The sequence below is a fragment of the Petromyzon marinus genome, chromosome 55 (assembly GCF_048934315.1).
Source record: "Petromyzon marinus isolate PM22_M1 ecotype Great Lakes invasive population chromosome 55, UKy_Petmar_22M1.pri1.0, whole genome shotgun sequence".
NCBI classification, from domain to species: domain Eukaryota; kingdom Metazoa; phylum Chordata; class Hyperoartia; order Petromyzontiformes; family Petromyzontidae; genus Petromyzon; species Petromyzon marinus.
Window position 1 is genome coordinate 9,191,311 of NC_133721.1, and position 23,003 is coordinate 9,214,313.

General features: G+C 49.2%; 1 protein-coding gene across 1 annotated transcript; it reads left to right on the top strand.

Annotated features, from left to right (window-relative positions):
- The first annotated feature begins 19,629 nt into the window (after positions 1-19,629).
- On the top strand, positions 19,630-22,404 carry LOC116954408 (P2Y purinoceptor 4-like). The gene has a single exon (XM_032974900.2). The coding sequence runs from the start codon at positions 21,016-21,018 to the stop codon at positions 22,033-22,035; it is 1,020 nt and encodes a 339-aa protein (XP_032830791.1). The 5' UTR covers positions 19,630-21,015; the 3' UTR covers positions 22,036-22,404.
- The last annotated feature ends 599 nt before the right edge of the window (positions 22,405-23,003 follow it).

A 23,003-nucleotide genomic window follows, 5' to 3' on the forward strand; every position in this document is an offset into this window, starting at 1 on the left:
TGTGTGGCACGGGTTCGAAACCAGGCAACAGCCTCTGACTAAACCGATTCCACTTGTGTCTGTGTGTGGTGGAGTTGGTTCTAAGCCCAGTCACTAATCGATATCTAAAAAAAAAGATCACACATAATTTTTTGCTATGCTGAATTTGTCTCAATTCCACCTCTTGAGATTTTAAAAATGTCACATTGTTGTCCTTCCCCTCCGCACCTCCGGTTAGCACGATTGGCTATTTTTGGCGCAAAAGAAGTTCAACACAAGTGCATACATACATACATACACTCACACAGAGACCCATAGACTCACACAGAGACCCATAGACTCACACAGAGACCCATAGACTCGCACAGAGACCCATAGACTCGCACAGAGACCCATAGAATCACACAGAGATCCATAGACTCGCACAGAGACCCATAGACTCAAACAGAGATCCATAGACTCACAGAGAGTCCCATGGACTCACACAGAGACCCATAGACTCGCACAGAGACGCATAGACTCACACAGAGACCCTTGGACTCACACAGAGACCCATAGACTTACACAGAGACCCATAGACCCACATACAGACCCATAGAATCACATAGAGACCCATAGACTCACACAGAGATCCATAGACTAACACAGAGACCCATAGACTAACACAGAGACCAATAAACTCGCACAGAGACCCATAGAATCACACAGAGACCCGTAGACTAACACAGAGACCCATAGACTAACACAGAGACCCATAGACTCGCACAGAGACCCATAGAATCACATAGAGACCCATAGACTCACACAGAGACCCATAGACTCACCCAGAGACCCGTAGACTAACACAGAGACCCATAGACTAACACAGAGACCCATAGACTCGCACAGAGACCCATAGAATCAGACAGAGACCCATAGACTCACACAGAGACCCATAGACTCACACAGAGACCCGTAGACTCACACAGAGACACGTAGACTCACACAGAGACCCGTAGACTAACACAGAGACCCACAGACTAACACAGAGACCCACAGACTCGCACAGAGACCCATAGAATCACACAGAGACCCATAGACTCACACAGAGACCCATAGACTCGCACAGAGACCCGTAGACTAACAGAGAGACCCGTAGACAAACACAGAGACCCATAGAAACACACAGAGACCCATAGACTCGCACAGAGACCCGTAGACTAACAGAGAGACCCGTAGACTAACACAGAGACCCATAGAATCACACAGAGACCCATAGACTCGCACAGAGACCCGTAGACTAACACAGAGACCCGTAGACTAACACAGAGTGCCATAAACTCACACAGAGATCCGGGACGAACACAGAAACCCATAGACTCACACAGAGACCCATAGACTCACGTAGAGACCCATAGACTCACACAGAGACCCATAGAATCACACAGAGACCCGTAGACTAACACAGAGACCCATAGACTAACACAGAGACCCATAGACTCGCACAGAGACCCATAGAATCACATAGAGACCCATAGACTCACACAGAGACCCATAGACTCACCCAGAGACCCGTAGACTAACACAGAGACCCATAGACTAACACAGAGACCCATAGACTCGCACAGAGACCCATAGAATCAGACAGAGACCCATAGACTCACACAGAGACCCATAGACTCACACAGAGACCCGTAGACTCACACAGAGACACGTAGACTCACACAGAGACCCGTAGACTAACACAGAGACCCACAGACTAACACAGAGACCCACAGACTCGCACAGAAACCCATAGAATCACACAGAGACCCATAGACTCACACAGAGACCCATAGACTCGCACAGAGACCCGTAGACTAACAGAGAGACCCGTAGACAAACACAGAGACCCATAGAAACACACAGAGACCCATAGACTCGCACAGAGACCCGTAGACTAACAGAGAGACCCGTAGACTAACACAGAGACCCATAGAATCACACAGAGACCCATAGACTCGCACAGAGACCCGTAGACTAACACAGAGACCCGTAGACTAACACAGAGTGCCATAAACTCACACAGAGATCCGGGACGAACACAGAAACCCATAGACTCACACAGAGACCCATAGACTCACACAGAGACCCATAGACTCACGTAGAGACCCATAGACTCACACAGAGACCCATAGACTGACGTAGAGACCCATAGACTCACACAGAGACCCATAGACTCATACAGAGACCCATAGACTCACACAGAGACCCATAGACTCACACAGAGACCCATAGACTAAAACAGAGACACATAGACTCACACAAAGTCCCACAGACTCACACAGAGACCCATAGACTCACACAGAGACCCGTAGACTAACACAGAGACCCGTAGACTCGCACAGAGACCCATAGAATCACACAGAGACCCGTAGACGAACACAGAGACCCATAGACTCACACAGAGACCCGTAGACTCACACAGAGACCCGTAGACTCACACAGAGACCCGTAGACTAACACAGAGACCCACAGACTAACACAGAGACCCATAGACTCGCACAGAGACCCATAGAATCACACAGAGACCCATAGACTCACACAGAGACCCATAGACTCGCACAGAGACCCGTAGACTAACAGAGATACCCGTAGACTAACACAGAGACCCATAGAATCACACAGAGACCCATAGACTCGCACAGAGACCCGTAGACTAACACAGAGACCCGTAGACTAACACAGAGACCCATAGACTCACACAGAGACCCGGGACGAACACAGAGACCCATAGACTCACACAGAGGCCCATAGACTCACGTAGAGACCCATAGACTCACACAGAGACCCATAGACTCACGTAGAGACCCATATACTCACACAGAGACCCATAGACTCACACAGAGACCCAGAGACTCACACAGAGACCCATAGACTAACACAGAGACACATAGACTCACACAAAGTCCCACAGACTCACACAGAGACCCATAGACTCACACAGAGACCCGTAGACGAACACAGAGACCCATAGACTCATACAGAGACCCATAGACTCACGTAGAGACCCATAGACTCACACAGAGACCCATAGACTCACACAGAGACCCGGGACGAACACAGAGACCCATAGACTCACACAGAGGCCCATAGACTCACGTAGAGACCCATAGACTCACACAGAGACCCATAGACTCACGTAGAGACCCATATACTCACACAGAGACCCATAGACTCACACAGAGACCCAGAGACTCACACAGAGACCCATAGACTAACACAGAGACACATAGACTCACACAAAGTCCCACAGACTCACACAGAGACCCATAGACTCACACAGAGACCCGTAGACGAACACAGAGACCCATAGACTCATACAGAGACCCATAGACTCACGTAGAGACCCATAGACTCACACAGAGACCCATAGACTCACACAGAGACCCATAGACTAACACAGAGACCCGTAGACTAACACAGAGTGCCATAAACTCACACAGAGATCCGGGACGAACACAGAGACCCATAGACTCACACAGAGACCCATAGACTCACGTAGAGACCCATAGACTCACACAGAGACCCATAGACTGACGTAGAGACCCATAGACTCACACAGAGACCCATTGACTCATACAGAGACCCATAGACTCACACAGAGACCCATAGACTCACACAGAGACCCATAGACTAAAACAGAGACACATAGACTCACACAAAGTCCCACAGACTCACACAGAGACCCATAGACTCACACAGAGACCCGTAGACTAACACAGAGACCCGTAGACTCGCACAGAGACCCATAGAATCACACAGAGACCCGTAGACGAACACAGAGACCCATAGACTCACACAGAGACCCGTAGACTCACACAGAGACCCGTAGACTCACACAGAGACCCGTAGACTAACACAGAGACCAACAGACTAACACAGAGACCCATAGACTCGCACAGAGACCCATAGAATCACACAGAGACCCATAGACTCACACAGAGACCCATAGACTCGCACAGAGACCCGTAGACTAACAGAGATACCCGTAGACTAACACAGAGACCCATAGAATCACACAGAGACCCATAGACTCGCACAGAGACCCGTAGACTAACACAGAGACCCGTAGACTAACACAGAGACCCATAGACTCACACAGAGACCCGGGACGAACACAGAGACCCATAGACTCACACAGAGGCCCATAGACTCACGTAGAGACCCATATACTCACACAGAGACCCATAGACTCACACAGAGACCCATAGCCTCACACAGAGACCCATAGACTAACACAGAGACACATAGACTCACACAAAGTCCCACAGACTCACACAGAGACCCATAGACTCACACAGAGACCCGTAGACGAACACAGAGACCCATAGACTCATACAGAGACCCATAGACTCACGTAGAGACCCATAGACTCACACAGAGACCCATAGACTCACACAGAGACCCATAGACTAACACAGAGACCCATAGACTCACGTAGAGACCCATAGACTCACACAGAGACCCATAGACTCAAACAGCGACCCATAGACCCACACAGAGACCCATAGACCCACACAGAGACCCATAGACTCACACAGAGACCCATAGACTCACACAGAGACCCATAAACTCACACAGAGACCCATAGACCCACACAGAGACACATAGACTCACACAAAGTCCCACAGACTCACACAGAGACCCATAGACTCACACAGAGACCCATGGACTCACACAGAGACCCATAAACTCACACAGAGACCCATAGACCCACACAGAGACCCATAGACTCACACAGAGAGACACATAGACTCACACAGAGACCCATAGACTCACGTAGAGACCCATAGACTCACACAGAGACCCATAGACTCACGTAGAGACCCATAGACTCACACAGAGACCCATAGACTCACGTAGAGACCCATAGACTCACACAGAGACCCATAGACTCACACAGAGACCCATAGACTCACACAGAGACACATAGACTCACACAGAGACCCATAGACTCACACAGAGACCCATAGACTCACACAGAGACCCATAGACTCACACAGAGACCCATAGACTCACACAGAGACCCATAGACTCACACAGAGACCCGTAGACTCACACAGAGACCCATAGACTCACACAGAGACCCATAGACTCACACAGAGACCCGTAGACTCACACAGAGACCCATAGACTCACACAGAGACCCATAGACTCACACAGAGACCCGTAGACTCACACAGAGACCCATAGACTCACACAGAGTCCCATAGACTCACACAGAGACCCATAGACTCACACAGAGACCCATAGACTCACACAGAGACCCATAGACTCACGTAGAGACCCATAGACTCACGTAGAGACCCATAGACTCACACAGAGACCCATAGACTCACGTAGAGACCCATAGACTCACACAGAGACCCATAGACCCACACAGAGACCCATAGACCCACACAGAGACCCATGGACTCACACAGAGACCCATAGACTCACGTAGAGACCCATAGACTCACACAGAGACCCATAGACTCACACAGAGACGCATAGACTCACACAGAGACCCACAGACTCACACAGAGACCCATAGACTCACGTAGAGACCCATAGACTCACACAGAGACCCATAGACTCACACAGAGACGCATAGACTCACACAGCGACCCACAGACTCACACAGAGACCCATAGACTCACACAGAGACCCATAGACTCACACAGAGACCCATAGACTCACACAGAGACCCATAGACTCACACAGAGACCCATAGACTCACACAGAGACCCATAGACTCACGTAGAGACCCATAGACTCACGTAGAGACCCATAGACTCACGTAGAGACCCATAGACTCACACAGAGACCCATAGACTCACACAGAGACGCATAGACTCACACAGAGACCCACAGACTCACACAGAGACCCATAGACTCACGTAGAGACCCATAGACTCACACAGAGACCCATAGACTCACACAGAGACGCATAGACTCACACAGAGACCCACAGACTCACACAGAGACCCATAGACTCACACAGAGACCCATAGACTCACACAGAGACCCATAGACTCACACAGAGACCCATAGACTCACACAGAGACCCATAGACTCACACAGAGACCCATAGACTCACACAGAGACCCATAGACTCACACAGAGACCCATAGACTCACACAGAGACGCATAGACTCACGTAGAGACCCATAGACTCACGTAGAGACCCATAGACTCACGTAGAGACCCATAGACTCACACAGAGACCCATAGACTCACGTAGAGACCCATAGACTCACGTAGAGACCCATAGACTCACACAGAGACCCATAGACTCACACAGAGACCCATAGACTCATGTAGAGACCCATAGACTCACACAGAGACCCATAGACTCACGTAGAGACCCATAGACTCACACAGACACCCATAGACTCACGTAGAGACCCATAGACTCACACAGAGACCCATAGACTCACGTAGAGACCCATAGACTCACACAGAGACCCATAGACTCACGTAGAGACCCATAGACTCACGTAGAGACCCATAGACTCACACAGAGACCCATAGACTCACACAGAGACACATAGACTCACGTAGAGACCCATAGACTCACACAGAGACCCATAGACTCACACAGAGACCCATAGACTCACACAGAGACCCATAGACTCACACAGAGACCCATAGACTCACGTAGAGACCCATAGACTCACACAGAGACCCATAGACTCACGTAGAGACCCATAGACTCACACAGACACCCATAGACTCACGTAGAGACCCATAGACTCACACAGAGACCCATAGACTCACGTAGAGACCCATAGACTCACACAGAGACCCATAGACTCACGTAGAGACCCATAGACTCACGTAGAGACCCATAGACTCACACAGAGACCCATAGACTCACACAGAGACACATAGACTCACGTAGAGACCCATAGACTCACACAGAGACCCATAGACTCACACAGAGACCCATAGATTCACACAGAGACCCATAGACTCACACAGAGACCCATAGACTCACACAGAGACGCATAGACTCACGTAGAGACCCATAGACTCACACAGAGACGCATAGACTCACGTAGAGACCTATAGACTCACACAGAGACCCATAGACTCACACAGAGACCCATAGACCCACACAGAGACCCATAGACCCACACAGAGACCCATAGACTCACACAGAGACCCATAGACTCACGTAGAGACCCATAGACTCACACAGAGACCCATAGACTCACGTAGAGACCCATAGACTCACACAGAGACCCATAGACTCACGTAGAGACCCATAGACTCACACAGAGATGCATAGACTCACGTAGAGACCCATAGACTCACACAGAGACCCATAGACTCACACAGAGACCCATAGACTCACGTAGAGACCCATAGACTCACACAGAGACCCATAGACTCACACAGAGACCCATAGACTCACACAGAGACCCATAGACTCACGTAGAGACCCATAGACTCACACAGAGACCCATAGACTCACACAGAGACCCATAGACTCACGTAGAGACCCATAGACTCACACAGAGACCCATAGACTCACACAGAGACCCATAGACTCACGTAGAGACCCATAGACTCACACAGAGACCCATAGACTCACACAGCGACCCATAGACTCCTACAGAGACCCATAGACTCACACAGAGACACATAGACTCACACAGAGACCCATAGACTCACGTAGAGACCCATAGACTCACACAGAGACCCCCAGTGACTCACACAGAGACCCATAGACTCACGTAGAGACCCATAGACTCACGTAGAGACCCATAGACTCACGTAGAGACCCATAGACTCACACAGAGACCCATAGACTCACGTAGAGACCCATAGACTCACACAGAGATGCATAGACTCACGTAGAGACCCATAGACTCACACAGAGACCCATAGACTCACACAGAGACCCATAGACTCACGTAGAGACCCATAGACTCACACAGAGACCCATAGACTCACACAGAGACCCATAGACTCACACAGAGACCCATAGACTCACGTAGAGACCCATAGACTCACACAGAGACCCATAGACTCACACAGAGACCCATAGACTCACGTAGAGACCCATAGACTCACACAGAGACCCATAGACTCACACAGAGACCCATAGACTCACGTAGAGACCCATAGACTCACACAGAGACCCATAGACTCACACAGCGACCCATAGACTCCTACAGAGACCCATAGACTCACACAGAGACACATAGACTCACACAGAGACCCATAGACTCACGTAGAGACCCATAGACTCACACAGAGACCCCCAGTGACTCACACAGAGACCCATAGACTCACGTAGAGACCCATAGACTCACGTAGAGACCCATAGACTCACGTAGAGACCCATAGACTCACACAGAGACCCATAGACTCACGTAGAGACCCATAGACTCACGTAGAGACCCATAGACTCACACAGAGACCCAAAGACTCACGTAGAGACCTATAGACTCACGTAGAGACCCATAGACTCACACAGAGACCCATAGACTCACGTAGAGACCCATAGACTCACACAGAGACCCATAGACTCACACAGAGACCCATAGACTCACACAGAGACCCATAGACTCACACAGAGACCCATAGACTCACGTAGAGACCCATAGACTCACACAGAGACCCATAGACTCACACAGAGACCCATAGACTCACGTAGAGACCCATTGTTTGTTGTCTTCCCCCTCCGCACCTTCAATCAGCATGGTTGGCTACTCACGGTGTGAAAGAAGTTCAACATACACACACATGTGGCCACTGCTTGACCATATTGGCACAACACAGAGGAAAGTAGAAACAAATTGACTGCACGTGCAGTGGACACCTACGGGCTATCTTTGCCCATGTATCGTGATAATGATGGTGACAGTTAATTCGTAGGTGCAGAACATGCTGATAATAACACACCTTTTAACGCGCGTTTGTTACACGAAGCTGACGCAATTGTTCGATTGAAAATTCGGAGGCGGGGAGCCAGACACAGCTCAAAGTCCCTCGTATGCCGGCATGAACAGCTGAGAGAATGAACAGGTGAGAGCCACGACAGGTGAGGGCCTGAAACAGATGAGGGCCTGAACCAGGTAAGTTCCTCAACCAGGTGAGAGCCTAAACCAGGTGAGAGCCTAAACCAAGTGAGAGCCTAAACCAGGTGAGAACCTCGACCAGGTCAAAGCCTGGACCAGGTGATAACCTGGGCCAGGTCAGAATTTGAACCAGGTGAGAGGCTGAACCAGGTGAGAGTCTGAGCCAGGTGAGAGTTTGAACCAGGTGAGAGTTTGAACCAGGTGAGGGGCTGAACCAGGTGAGAGTCTGAACCAGGTGAAAACTTCGACCAGGTGAAAACCTCGACCAGGTAGGAGCCTGGACCAGATGAGAGGCTAGATGGGTGACGCATTGAACGGGCGAGAGCCTTGAGCTGCTGCTTGGAGGGTGGATGATGATACTTTGGATGGTGCTGTGAGTGTTCAGCAGTAGTCGAGTGAGAGAGACAGGTGTCTGCTTGGAGGGTGAATGACGGTGCTTTGGATGCTGCTGATGCTGCTGATGCTGCTGATGCTGCTGCTGTTGCGCGTGTTCAGCAGTGGAGGAGGGTGAGAGGAAAGAGGGAGAAAGCGAGGGATCCACGCGTCTGCTTGCCAGTGCAGCTTACAGAGAAAGGCCGCTCAGCCAAGACAGATCCTGGCTCTGTGTGACGACGGGCAAGCGTTGTCGGATGTGCACACCGGGGGACGTGTCCGGTTTGTTTGTTTCGTCTCATGGCAACTTCGTTCCGTCGCGCGTCTCAACTCGCTTGACCCGATGACCCGGTTCGATCAGCCTCCAAAACAGTTCCGACACCATGGTCGTTGATCACCGGCACAGGCAAAATACGTTCATGGCGTTCTCTCTCTCTCTCCATATTCTGAGCATCGCCGCCTCCTCGCATGGTGGTGGTCACTCTTGGCCAGAGGTCGGCAACCCTGAGGCTCCTGAGCCGCATGCCGCCTCTTCAAGGATTGCTTCGTGACTTTTATTTATTCAGGACCACCCAAATATAGAGAGCCCTCGACTTACGAGCGCACAACTTACGAACTCCCGTACTTACGAACACCCGTACTTACGAAACCAGCTTCCATGAAAGATATATATATATATTTTTATATTCGTTTAAAACGCGAACTGGCAATTGCAGCCTGAACCCGCGGAACTATTCTGTTCAGAGGAGCGATCCTCCATGAGATGTAGTGAGTGTTTGCATGAGTGTGCGCATGCACACACACACACACGTGTGCGCGTGTGTGTGCACGCATTGTAGCAGTGAGCGCGCTGCGCTGCGAAACCGGCGGACCGAGTTCGATTCCCGCTCACGGCCAACACCAGTGACGATTATCTGAAGCGGTCCTGGGCCTCCCCTATGTCGACTCAGCCTCAAATGAGTAGCTGGTGCGGTGTGTAAACATCGCCACTGGGGAGACAAAGGCGGCCGGGCGTGGTGCTGTCCACCCACCCTCTCGCGTGCCGTGCCGGCCTTCATACGCCCTGTTAGAGGCTACACGGGGGGTTGTGTCGTTGGGGTGAGTGTCTGTGTGTGTGTGTGTGCGTGCCTCGTGTGTGTCCGTGTGTGTGCAATTGCAGTAACTCATGACCCCCCCTTCCGACTACAAGCTAGCATCAGAGTTCAAGGTAAGTGAAAATTAAAGGGTTTTTTTACTATTTGTTACTTTGTTTTATTTACCATGGAGTATTTTTTAACAGTGTTACATGTAAATGCCCAATATTTATTCTTAATTATGAGTTTAACATTGCTTCCCTTTTTGTTGAACCGTAACACATTTCATAATACTGACCGTGTGGTCGCTTGAACACGGTGCATTATTGTGTTCCGAATTAACGATCCCGTTCGACTTACGAACGGGTCTCGGGAACGAATTAGGTTCGTAACCCGAGGACTGCCCGTAAATACAAAACAAATGTCTCCTCTTGTTACTTTTGTTTGCCGGCCCCTGCCCTGGCTCTCACACAACAATGTCACCAGGGCCGCGTACATGGGAAGTTGTAACTGGCTCCCTCTGTCTCCTTCCCTCGTCTCTGAAACACAAGACCTATTCGATTTTTTTGTTTTACCGGGTAAGGCCCCAATGAGTTGTATCCCTTTTTTCTGAAGCGACCTGGCTATCACGAATGATAGTCCAATTAAGTGGCTTATCAAGTGGAAATTCATAGCAGACGAATATATATTCTAAACGCACGTTGAATCCAAATTGTGGAGGGAATAACCGGAGGACCTGGAGAAAAATCCACGCGACCACGAATGTGCAAACGCCAAACCTACAGCAGGCGTCAGGGTCGAGATCACACCCATAACCACCTGTATACTAGGCAAGGTAGTTAACATCTCGCCACCGCGGTGCCTTACTGGGTGGCCACCTGCCTTCTTTTTCCCAGGAGTGTCCACTTTTTGAGGTAGTATTCCTGGGACATAAAGGTGTCTTTGAAGGCTGCAGTGTTGCTGATGAACGTGTTGAGTTTTTGTCACCAGTGACCATGTGTCAGTGTTAACAATTTTATTTATTTAGTCAGTGACCAATGTTGGGACTCGATCCAATCAACCTCAGTATTGGTTTTATTCCTCATCTACTACTACTATCTTATTCTTAGTTTTTTCGGTAAAGTCACGTTGAATATATAATATATAATATATAAATATATATTTCATATATTTTATTATTTTGTTGTTTCCCTTCAACGTGACTTTATCGAAAAAACTAAGAATATGAATTACTGCAGTCACGAAAGCTTTAAATCAAAATTTACTACTATCTTGTTTAGACCTGCAAATGAACATCGTCAGATGTTACTCTCCACTGGTGTTAGCCACTGCCGATAATAATCCACCTACATAGGTAGATGACGCAGTGCGCTCACCACTGTGCCACCCGCTCCACCGCCTCTGCTGCGATCGATCTCCACGAAACAGTGAATGGATGAGCAACAATCGACAATATCTCGGGATCAAACGACCAGCCGCATGTAAAAAACACACACACACGCACACGAAAAAATATCCCTACTGCTGCCGAGAATTCTGACGGCGAATTGTTGATGAAGTGTGCAACATTCTCGTCGCGATTCAGCGCTAAGTCACCTGACGTGGGCCAGGTGACATGGCCCACGTGACTAACACTGCAGGACGTTCTCACCAGCGGTGCGTGCCGGCGAGCCTTTCAGCGTCTCGGTCCAAAAAAAATTAATCCAATTAACATAAGTGTTTGTCAAAAAAAATGTTGCAATAAACCTGAAACATAAAACTCTGGCAGCAGCAGCAGCAAACCGGGCTTTCTTTGCCCCAAGGGAGGTCTGCATCTCAGTTTTGGCTCTCCGCTCGTTCTCGTCACGAAGACAGCATGCCAATTAGTTTCTTTTAGTGCGTTTTCTTTAAAAAAAGCTAGCTCGTCGAGATTGCAAAAGCGAGGACTACCAAATCGTCGACGTTCAACCCTGGGCGTGAGACAGCCACGCGCTCGGAGACATCGCGCGCTCCGCAAATTAATTCGCGCGCCGGACGAGAAATACGAGTTCTGGCGAGCTGTGCACGCGTGTATTTTTACGATAGAATGCGCCCCGAGGGGGCCCGGACTGGATCCTGACCGGTGACTCGACGTACATCACCGCTCCCACCAACCCCCAACCCACAACCTCACCGCCTCCATCACACGAAGGGGGACTGCGGTCAAAACCCAACGCGGGGCGCTCGCTGAACGGGCGACGCTTTCCGACGGGAGATCGTCGGGTCGAGCACGGGTGCACGTGCTGACGCGGGAGGGGGGGTGGTGGCAGCAGCGGCGGCGGCGGCGGCGGCTCCCCCTCCTGAGCAGGCAGGAGCCGAGGGGGCCCACCGTGGCAACGTAGCCACGAAAAATAAACACAGCAGCGGCAGCGGCGGCGGCGTCGGCGGCGTCGGCGCGTCTCGAAGTCTTCGCGGAACAAAAAACGGTGGTAAGGGATGTCTTTTTTTTCCGCTGCCCTCTACTCTGCCACTGTCTGAGGGCGGCGGGGGGGGGGGGTCTTCTCCGACAAAGCGGCTGTGTCTTCGATCGATTGGAGAATTCAGCTCCGTTAAGTGGTGTCACGGTGGTTCTGCTCCCGCTTCTCGATGGTCGATTCGTTTCCGTGAAGACATCGTGAATGTTGTTTGTATTGTGTGGGCCATGCGTTGCCAGCGTCGAATAATGTACTCTCTTGGGTATGAACAATAAAGAATAGGTTTTACCCTTTCTGGCAATAAAACAGGTGTTAAGATGTTCAAAGTCTGCATTAATCACGCGTACTTGTGGTGAACCTGCAAACAGACATGCTCTGCTAATATTTTCGAAGTAAACATTTTTGTTAATGGTCAGCATCGGCCATAATCAATCCACTGCTGGATGAAGGCCTCCCCAATCCGCCGTCAGCTTTCATGGCCAGCTTTCATGATCTACCTGGCACCTCAAAAAGGTGTCGATTTCATGGCTCCATCTCTGCATTCCCTCCTTTGGTTGCTACTGGTTATTCTTTGTCACCATTTGTCCCTTCCGGAGACGTGTTATTCTTACTCCCATTTACTTTTTTTTGCACAGTCGTATTCCTGCGTGTTGAACTTATTTTGCGCCGTACGTAGCCAACCGCGCTAATCGGAAATGCGGGGGGGAAGGACAAGCAACTAACACACGAAAAAACGGTTCTAAAGAAAATAAGTTTTCGATCTAGATTTCATAGTGCATTGTTCCAGTGGCTTGATAACGACGTGGTGATGGTGATGATGCTGTGGAGGTGGTAGATGATGATGATGTGGTGATGCTATGTATGTATGTAGAAATTATTTTGCACCGTACGTAGCCAAACGCGCCAATCGGAGGTGCGGGTGGAAGGACAACACGCTAAACACAAAAAAGCAATTCTGGCAAAATCGACCGATGATGCTGGGGGTAATTACCAGCGAAATGTCACGGTACTCAATTGTAAATGTTGTGGATTTACTCTCCAACACACCGGTGGGCTGAAGTAGCAACTCATTGGTGCACCATTAGACCTCCTTTGCCAGTACCAAAATATAATAAAAGGGTTTTTCCCCATTTTTCTGGCAACAAAATTGAAACCTTTTTACGAGGATCCATGTCTGCATTAACCACAATACCTGCAGTCAAAATGCAAACAAAAAACATACTATGATAATATATGCATTGTCCTTGAAACTGATTGGTCCACACCAAGGGACGGCTTTCTTTTGAGCATCGACCCAATTGGTGCTCGACCAGATGACGCCAAAAGGCTCAAAAGAAAGCCGTCCCTTGGTATGGACCAATCAGTTTCAAGGACAATGCATATATTATCATAGTGTTTTTTTATTGCATTTTGACTGCAGTATTGTGGTTAATGCAGACATGAATCCTTGTGAAAAGGTTTCAGTTTTGTTGCCAGAAAAAAGGGGAAAAACCCTATTATCATTGGTGCACGTTTTACTTACGTGACAAACCTTACCGGTTGGCTGTGTCGTGTGGTGGCGGGTTAACAACACAGTTATACTTGCGTGATCTAACCCAAAAAACGTTTCACAGTGAACTGGACTCCCACGGTAAGGGATGGACAAAAAAATAACAAGAAGAGCCAAGAGCTGCACCGTAGTCCTTTAAAGAGCCGCCGCATGCGGCCGCCCTCCGCCCTGTGAATTATTTTGCAAACTTTTGAACTTTGGTGCTTCAGCGACAGCGTCCTCGTCCATGCGATTGCAGGTGGTGCATGGTCATTAAAAATCTGTATTCCTAAGACAAATTGGCAATAGACAGGAAGGACAAGTTCAAAGGGCCTGCATAATGCACATGCAGAATGTACGTTGCCTCAGTAATCCCTCCCCACATTGTGCAAGAGCGCAGAAGCGTGGTCACGACATCTACGCCTCTATAACGAAACAGTTAGACTTCTCTACAAATCTGGCTGTCGCCTGATGAAGCAGAGTTGCAACTACTGGCGAAACGTCGTACTCAGATGGTAAATGTGGCTTGGCTCTCCAACACACCGGTGTGCTGTACTAGTGACGAATTGGCCACGTTCTGTTTACGTGACAACCCTTACTAGTTGGCTGTCGGGTGGTGGCGGGTTTTAACGACACATTTATTTACTTATACGATCTAACCCAAAAACCTCTATTATGGATGATATTGGTCACCAAAGCCTACGTGTTAAAATGCATAGAGTTACACAGAGACACAGTGCTGTAGAGATCCATAGAGTTGCATAGAGACGAATAGAGCAACATCGCCATCGATAGAGTTGCATAGAGACCCATAGAGTTACATAGAGACCCATAGAGTTACACAGTGGCCCATAACGTTACATAGAGACCCATAGAGTTACACAGTGGCCCATAACGTTACATAGAGACCCATAGAGTTGCTTAGATACCCATAGAGTTACACAGTGGCCCATAACGTTACATAGAGACCCACAGAGTTGCATAGAGATCCGTCGATCAGCAGTTCCACTGCTAGATTTTTCTTTTTCCACCCGAGGACGACCGCTTGTGTTGCGATCGAAACGTCGTGATATATTATTTTGATTTTGTTTTCTTTTTCTACCTACGTGACTTTACCGAAAGAACCAAAGAGGATGGCTTTCTGCTGTCACGAAAGCTTCAAATCAAGATTGAGAACCGTAGAATTACACAGTGACTCAGAGACTCAGCCCAAGACCATGGACAGCAGCATGACATCAGGGGGTGGGTATATGCAAACTTATCAGAGCAGTAACCACAACAATGATTAACACGATCCCACGCCAGAACGTATTGCCAACAGGGGGAATTATAATATATAAATAAGTATGAAATACAAATCAAAAAGGGTATAACTCCCTCGCCGACTATACAGGAGGTCGTGGGTTCGATCCCGACCCTGACGCCTGCTGTATATTTGGAGTTTGCGTGTCTCTCTCTCTTATCATCATTACGGTGGCTAGGAGATGTTAACTACCTCGCATGGTGTACAGGAGGTCGTGGGTTTCATCTCGACCCTGACGTCTGCTGTATATTTGGAGATTGCGTGTCTGTCTCTCTCATCATCACGGTGGCTAGGTGATGTTAACTATCTCGCCTGGTATGCAGGAGGTCGTGGGTTCGATCCCGACCCTGACGCCTGCTGCTGTATATTTTGAGTTTGCGTGTCTCTCTCTTTCATCATCATCACGTTGGTTATGAGATGTTAACTACCTCGCCTGGTGTACAGGAGGTCGCGGGTTCGATCCCGACCCTGACGACTGCTGCTGTATATTTGGAGTTTGCGTGTCTCTCTCTTTCATCATCACGGTGGCTAGGAGATGTTAACTACCTCGCCTGGTGTACAGGATGTCGTGGGTTCGATCCCGACCCTGACGCCTGCTGCTGTATATTTGGAGTTTGCGTGTCTCTCTCTTTCATCATCATCACGGTGGCTATGAGATGTTAACTACCTCGCCTGGTGTACAGGAGGTCGCGGGTTCGATCCCGACCCTGACGCCTGCTGCTGCTGTATATTTGGAGTTTGCGTGTCTCTCTCTTTCATCATCACGGTGGCTAGGAGATGTTAACTACCTCGCCTGGTGTACAGGAGGTCGCGGGTTCGATCCCGACCCTGACGCCTGCTGCTGCTGTATATTTGGAGTTTGCGTGTCTCTCTCTTTCCCCGTGGTCGTGTGGATTCCGGTTTTCCCTCCACGTTTAGAATTGACGTCACGCGTTTGGAGTGTTTGGCTGCGACACATTTCCACGTGATAAGCCACTTCGTTGAGCTCTCATTTGTGGCCAGGTCGCTTGTGGAAAAGAGCTCAACGCACTCAGTGGGCCTTACCTGGAACAATTCAAACAAGTTTAGTTTTAATGTGCGTAGCCAACCACGTACATGGAATGTGGCCCTTTATATATAACACGATGTAACACAATTTTTGTTGCTGGGTACTAATTGTTATATTTTTATTGCTTATGCCTAGAGAGTATATAATATGGCTATTATTATTCCTCACAAACTTTGCTTTTGTGACCAGGACTTCATGTGAAGGAATGACACAAATGCACACCACGTTTTTTCATTGAAAATAGGTCAATTTCAAAATATCACTGTCCTGGTCACAAACGCAAAGTTTGTGGGGAATAATAGCCATTTTCTTGTTCTTTTGAGGCATAAGCCAAATTAGGAAATAACATTTACTACCCAGGAACATATTTTGTTTTTGTTACACAGTATCATTAATGTACAGCGTTGTGGGAATACTGTTGGCATGAATGACGCTTAAATTATTATTATGAGCGCACAATTGCGCGGCCTAGGTGCATTTGGTCGAGAAATGGAATGGTTTAAAGCTTTCGTGACTGCAGAATATGAGAAATGGAATGGTGTTGTGGGCACTTCACAACCAGAAGCCAATCTCCCAGCACACGCGTCCACGCCTCCAGAGCCACAATCGTCTGGACACAATTGCTGGATCCGAGAAAGGCAACTTGAGTGGAGAGTCAACTGGAAAACAATTTTGTTTTGTTTAATTGACACCAAAGCGAAAACCGTGTGCGTAGGGTTTTGTATTACCGCCGGGAGTCCGTCCCCTCCCCCAAATCCCCATTTATTTATTTTTAGGCCGGAGCTTGCTGCAATGTTGACACGGGACGACGTTTTTTTTGCATTTGGGGCGCCTCTGACTCCCCCCCCCCCCCGACCGAACGCGCCCCGAGGTGTCTCGAACTCGCGAGGGTCGAGGAGGAGGGGAACGGTGACTCGCGCAATGAAAACAGACGTCATTAAAGCCGCCGAAAGTTACTGGAGCAATCGCTTTCCTCCGCGCAGGTCACCCCGGGTTGACATTTAACATTCAACGCGCTTGTTTGGAAGCCACAAAGACAAAGATCCACCGTATAGCCTTAGCAGACTGTTGGGGAAAGTGTTGTTAGCGAGCACCTATGATGGCCGGAACGGCACACGGGGGGGGGGGGGGGGTGGTTGGCCAACACCACGCCCGGCCACCTTTGTCTCCCCAGTGGCAATGTTTTTACACACCAGATACTCACTTGAGGCTGGATCGACCTAGATGAGGCACAGGACCGGTTCAGCTAATCGCCACTGATGTTAGCCGTGAGCGGGAATCGAACTCGAACCGCTACGCTACCGCACACACAATGGCGACGAGCACGTGCACGCTTGCACGTGCTCGTCGCCATTTTTTTACGTTGTTTGCCAGAATGCACCAAGCTTCGAGTGCCACTGTCGAGCTGTCTCCTTCTCGTTTGCCACTGCGAGAAGGAGGAGGGGGGGGGGGGCTGGGGGAGTCGTTCACGCGCCGCCGCCGCCAGCAAACGGCCGACTCGTTCGCCAACAGCAGCGACGCGCCGCCATTCTCGATCGAAATGGAAGCCCCGGGGGGGCTGTGATGACTGCGGTGAAGCCCACGCAGCGTGGAGAATCCGAATCTTTATTTAGACAGGCGGAGGTGGAATCTGATGAGCTATGAAGCTTTTTTTTGCACAGATGTCCCCATTGTGGGCCACGGGAGCGGGGGGTGAGCAAAGTTGTAACCAGTAAACGGTACAACAACAACAAAAACGATAGGAGTGCAAAATAGAGAAAATGGTAAGCAGGTCACTAAATATAAATAAGTAAATTAATTATATGCGTGCGATTCATCCAGATTGGGAAAGGCATCAGAAAAAACAACAACAGTCCCAAACACCGCACCAAGATAATAACACCGCAGCAGCAGCAGCCCCTCAACACAATGGCAAGACAACGAGTCCACAGACCGCACCACGCGGTGAGAGAGAGAGGGCCCAGATTGGGTGTGCTCATTAAACGTCCAGTGGAGCCAATCGCGTCCACTTGTGACGCGACCAAAGCATCGTGTCACGTGACCAAAGCGTCGTGTCACCGTCGACTGTGTGAGACTTTTAAAGTGGCCCTCTGTTTTGTTTTTTTGCCCACCCAAAGACGGAGGCAGCAGATGGCTGGTCACCTGCTAGTGGCGAAACAGAACTGTGTTAACGTAATAGATGGGGGGCCGTCCATAAATGACGTCACGCACCTAGGGGGGCGGGGGTCAGACATTTGTGACGATGTGTGAAGAGGGGGGGGGGGGCGGTTGAGAATTGTGACGTCACATCAAAATGCACAACTTTAAATAAATATAGACAACACGTTCTACTTAATTAAATATACGTTTTAAATAAATGTTTTCCCCTACAACATCAGAGTGCAGCGCCACATTAAATACGCACTACAATGACAATAGTTTAAAGCGATTTGAAGCATGTGGTTTTTTTGGGGAGGGGGGGGGCAGAGCTTTGTGACGTCATATTTGAGGGGGGTCTGAATTTGTGTGACGCCGTGTGACGAGGGGGGGGGGGTCAAAAATCGTCAAAAATCGCGTGATGTCATTTATGGACGGCCCATACCTCACCGAGACTCTTTGCGAAACGGAATGCGTGTTGTACTAATTATTTTAGTTGTGTTTTTAAGCTCTCCCGGTAACCAAATGTGCTGAGCAGTGGGGGTTTTTTTTGCCATTCCTTTGAGATGTCGCCTCTGATCAGAGGATTGTGAACTGATGTCAAGAATCAGACCAGTGAGGTCGCTCCCGTCTCTACTGCACATATATAATCAAGGACTCAATTCACCCAGCCATCTGTGCTATAAACTCCCTGCTCCTGTTCAAGGCCAGGCTAAAGTTTGTCATTCCCCCCTCCTACCGCAATATAAATATGCAGAGTAAGAAGTCCCTGGGTTGGATTCCCGACTCGGGACACATTTTTGAATGGGCGTTGTATTGTTCTCCCCCTACTCTTTGGTTCTTTCGGTAAAGTCACGTAGGTAGAAAAAATAATAGATCAGGACGCTTCGATCGCAACAACAAGCGACCGTCTTCAGGTGCGAGAGAATCAGACTGCTGTGGACGAGGCATTGCATATTGACCCGATAGGAGGGAGGGAGGGGGGGTTGCCGCATCGGGCAAGAGGGTGGGGCCAGCGATTGTGAGAGATTCACGTGAGCATGAGAGTGTAATCTTTTGCACTATCATGCTCACATGTCTTACCTGCGTGGAAACATGCAGTCACGAAAGCTTCAAATCAATATTGTTCTCCCCCTCTTCTACTGTGAGTTTCCTCCGGGTTAACTGGGTTTCTTCCGGGTTATCTGGGTTCCTCTCGGCCACAGCTATAAGCCATGCAATGTAACCGGTATTGGCCAAACGCCGCGAAACTGATAACAAAATGAACCCGCAAATCGCTCAATCGAGAACGCGTCTCTTTCTGCTTCCTCTTTTTATTTTTCTCCACGCTGCTCCACTTTGGATTCACTGCCATCCGTCCGTTTTCCCACGTTTCTGTTTTTCAATGACCTTGCTCAGGTCACGAAACGTGTTCACGCTCATCCGTTACAACTTCAATCGTCCACGAAGAAAGTTTTCTGGGTTAGATTGCGTAAATATGAATGCGTCGTTTAACGTGCCGCCACCCGACACAGCCAATCGGTGAGGTTTGTCACGTAAACAAAATGTGATCATTCGTTACTAGTTCAGCACACCGGTGTGTTGAAACCCACAACATTTACAACTCGAGTACGACGTTTCGCCGGTAATTAAACTAGCATCATCAGGCGGACAGCCACAGTTGCGTGCCGTTTGTTTGCTCAGTTCTGCTCGACATTTTCGACCATTCGGCCTTGTGCTCAGCAACTGTGATTTAAGACGAAGGGTATTTCAATCTTGACTTAAAGCTTTCCTGACTGCAGGAATTCATATTCTTTTGGTCTTTCGGTAAAGTCACGTAGATAGGTTGTGTTGTGACCGAAACGTCGTAGTTTTTGGTTTATTTTATTTGAACCTATCTACGTGACTTTAACGAAAGACCCAAATTATATCACAGCATATTTACTTTACAACAACAAAGCACAGCAATATCATCATTGATAAAATCATTGTATATTATTATTTTTGTGTGTGTTCTAACAGGTACTGCCCGTGTCCATAAAACAGCCAATGTCCTGACAGCGCCCAGGCACGATGAATAGTTCCAACATCTCCAACAACTCCGTGTGCAAGTTGAACGAGTCGTACAAATTCATCTACCTGCCGATCGCCTACTCCATCTGCGCCTTCTTAGGGCTCACGCTCAACGGGTTCGTATTCTGGCGCCTCGCTTTCAAGACGAAGAAATGGAGCTGCAACTCCATCTACATCCTCAACCTGGCTGCGACAGACTTCCTCTACGCCCTCTCGCTCATCTTCCTGATCCACTGCTACATCATTCAGGACGTCTGGGTTTTCGGCGACTTAATGTGCCGCCTCATCCGATTCCTGTTCTACTTTAACCTCTACAGCAGCATCCTGTTTCTCACGGCCATAAGCATGTACCGATACCTCGGCATCTGCCACCCCATCTCGACCCGTGGCTTGCAGCGGCTGAGGTTCGCCGTTTCCATCTGCGCAATCATCTGGGTGTTCACGTTGTTGGAGACGGCGCCGTACCTGTACTTCGGCGGCGTCACCAAGTTGACCCCGGACAACGACGAATGCTGGGACTTCGTACCCGACAAGGCAGCAGAGCATCTGCCCTACGGCATCACTCTCACGGTGCTGGGCTTCATCCTCCCCTTCTTCGTCATCCTCATCTTCTACTCCTGCATCATCCACACACTGAAGAAGTCCTTGAACGAGGCCATCATCCCACAAACGCATCTGAGGACCAAGAGGAGGAAATCGATGTACACCATCGTGGTGGTGTTCACCATCTTCGTCGTCTGCCACCTGCCCTACAACATCAACAAGCTGATCTTCTTCCTGTACCAGGGCAACGTGACGGAATGCGGGGCCGAAGTAGTGTCCAAGGCCTACAAGGCGGTGCGTCCTCTGGCAAGCCTCAACTGCGCCCTCAACCCGACTCTGTACTTCGTGAGCTACTTCAGATCGCATCGGGGCAGACGCACGCAGCGTTTGGCCACTGTCAGGACCAACTATGGTTCGAACACTCCGTCGATCCCAAATAACACCCAGACATCTTCCTCTCCAATCGGCGACAAGTGAAAGAGGCGGGCGGCGGCGGGTTAAGCTCGCCCAGGTCACCTCACGTGGGTCTGCCACTTGAATTGTGAGCCACCTATGTCACGGAGGGGGTGGCCAACCTGCGTCTCCAGAGCCGCCTACATTCTGGCTCGTTGGCGTCCCGTTGGGGTTCTTCGTCTGTCGTATACCCGCTGCTGCGTGTGTGTACAAGCAGCTCTGCTTTGTGATGTGACTCTCGGACTATTTGGGTGAAAGACTAAAAAAAAAACAACTAAACGGCTCTTTTTATTTATTTAAAGCTTTTGTGACTGCAGGGATTCGTGTTCTTGGTTCTTTCGGTAAAGTCACGTAGAAGGGAAACAATACAATAATAAAATTAAATAAAAATTGTTTTATATATCTTTATTATTTAATTGTTTCCCTTCTACGTGACTTTACCGAAAGAACCAAGAATATAAATGGCTCTTCTTTGAAAGGCTGCGAACCCCTGACCTATGGCAATTTTGCATCTGCCGCATATGTCTTGCTGGCTCAGGTATTGTCCACAAGCACCGGGAACCAACAATTAAGGACTGCCCTGCAGTGCCCCTTGACCTCCAACCGATGCGGCACTGATGCAGTGCGGGGATCCGAAATGCATTCCTGCCATGCGAGGCCTCATAGAAAGAGAACGCACGCGTAAAATCTACCTAGTATGTGCAATCTGACCTGGATTATCGATTGCTGCTGTCATTTCTATTGGTGTAGTCTCATAGTTAGCACACTGAACACCCATAAAGAAAACATTGCACTCCGCAGACAGGGTTGCATTTACTTTTACGTAATGTGTTTATGTCCACTGGCTCTTGTTGTTAATGGTTCCTTGCTGCGGTGCAGTGGTCAGCACACTGCGACTTGCAATCCAGAGGTCGCCGGCTCGATTTTTAATCGATCTGAAACAACGGTGCAAGATTCTTAAATCCCCCTCCCCCAATCCCGCCCCTACACCT

Bases quoted from the DNA above. Each gene is read 5' to 3' on its own strand.
- LOC116954408 (XM_032974900.2), top strand. From the start codon at position 21,016: ATGAATAGTTCCAACATCTCCAACAACTCCGTGTGCAAGTTGAACGAG.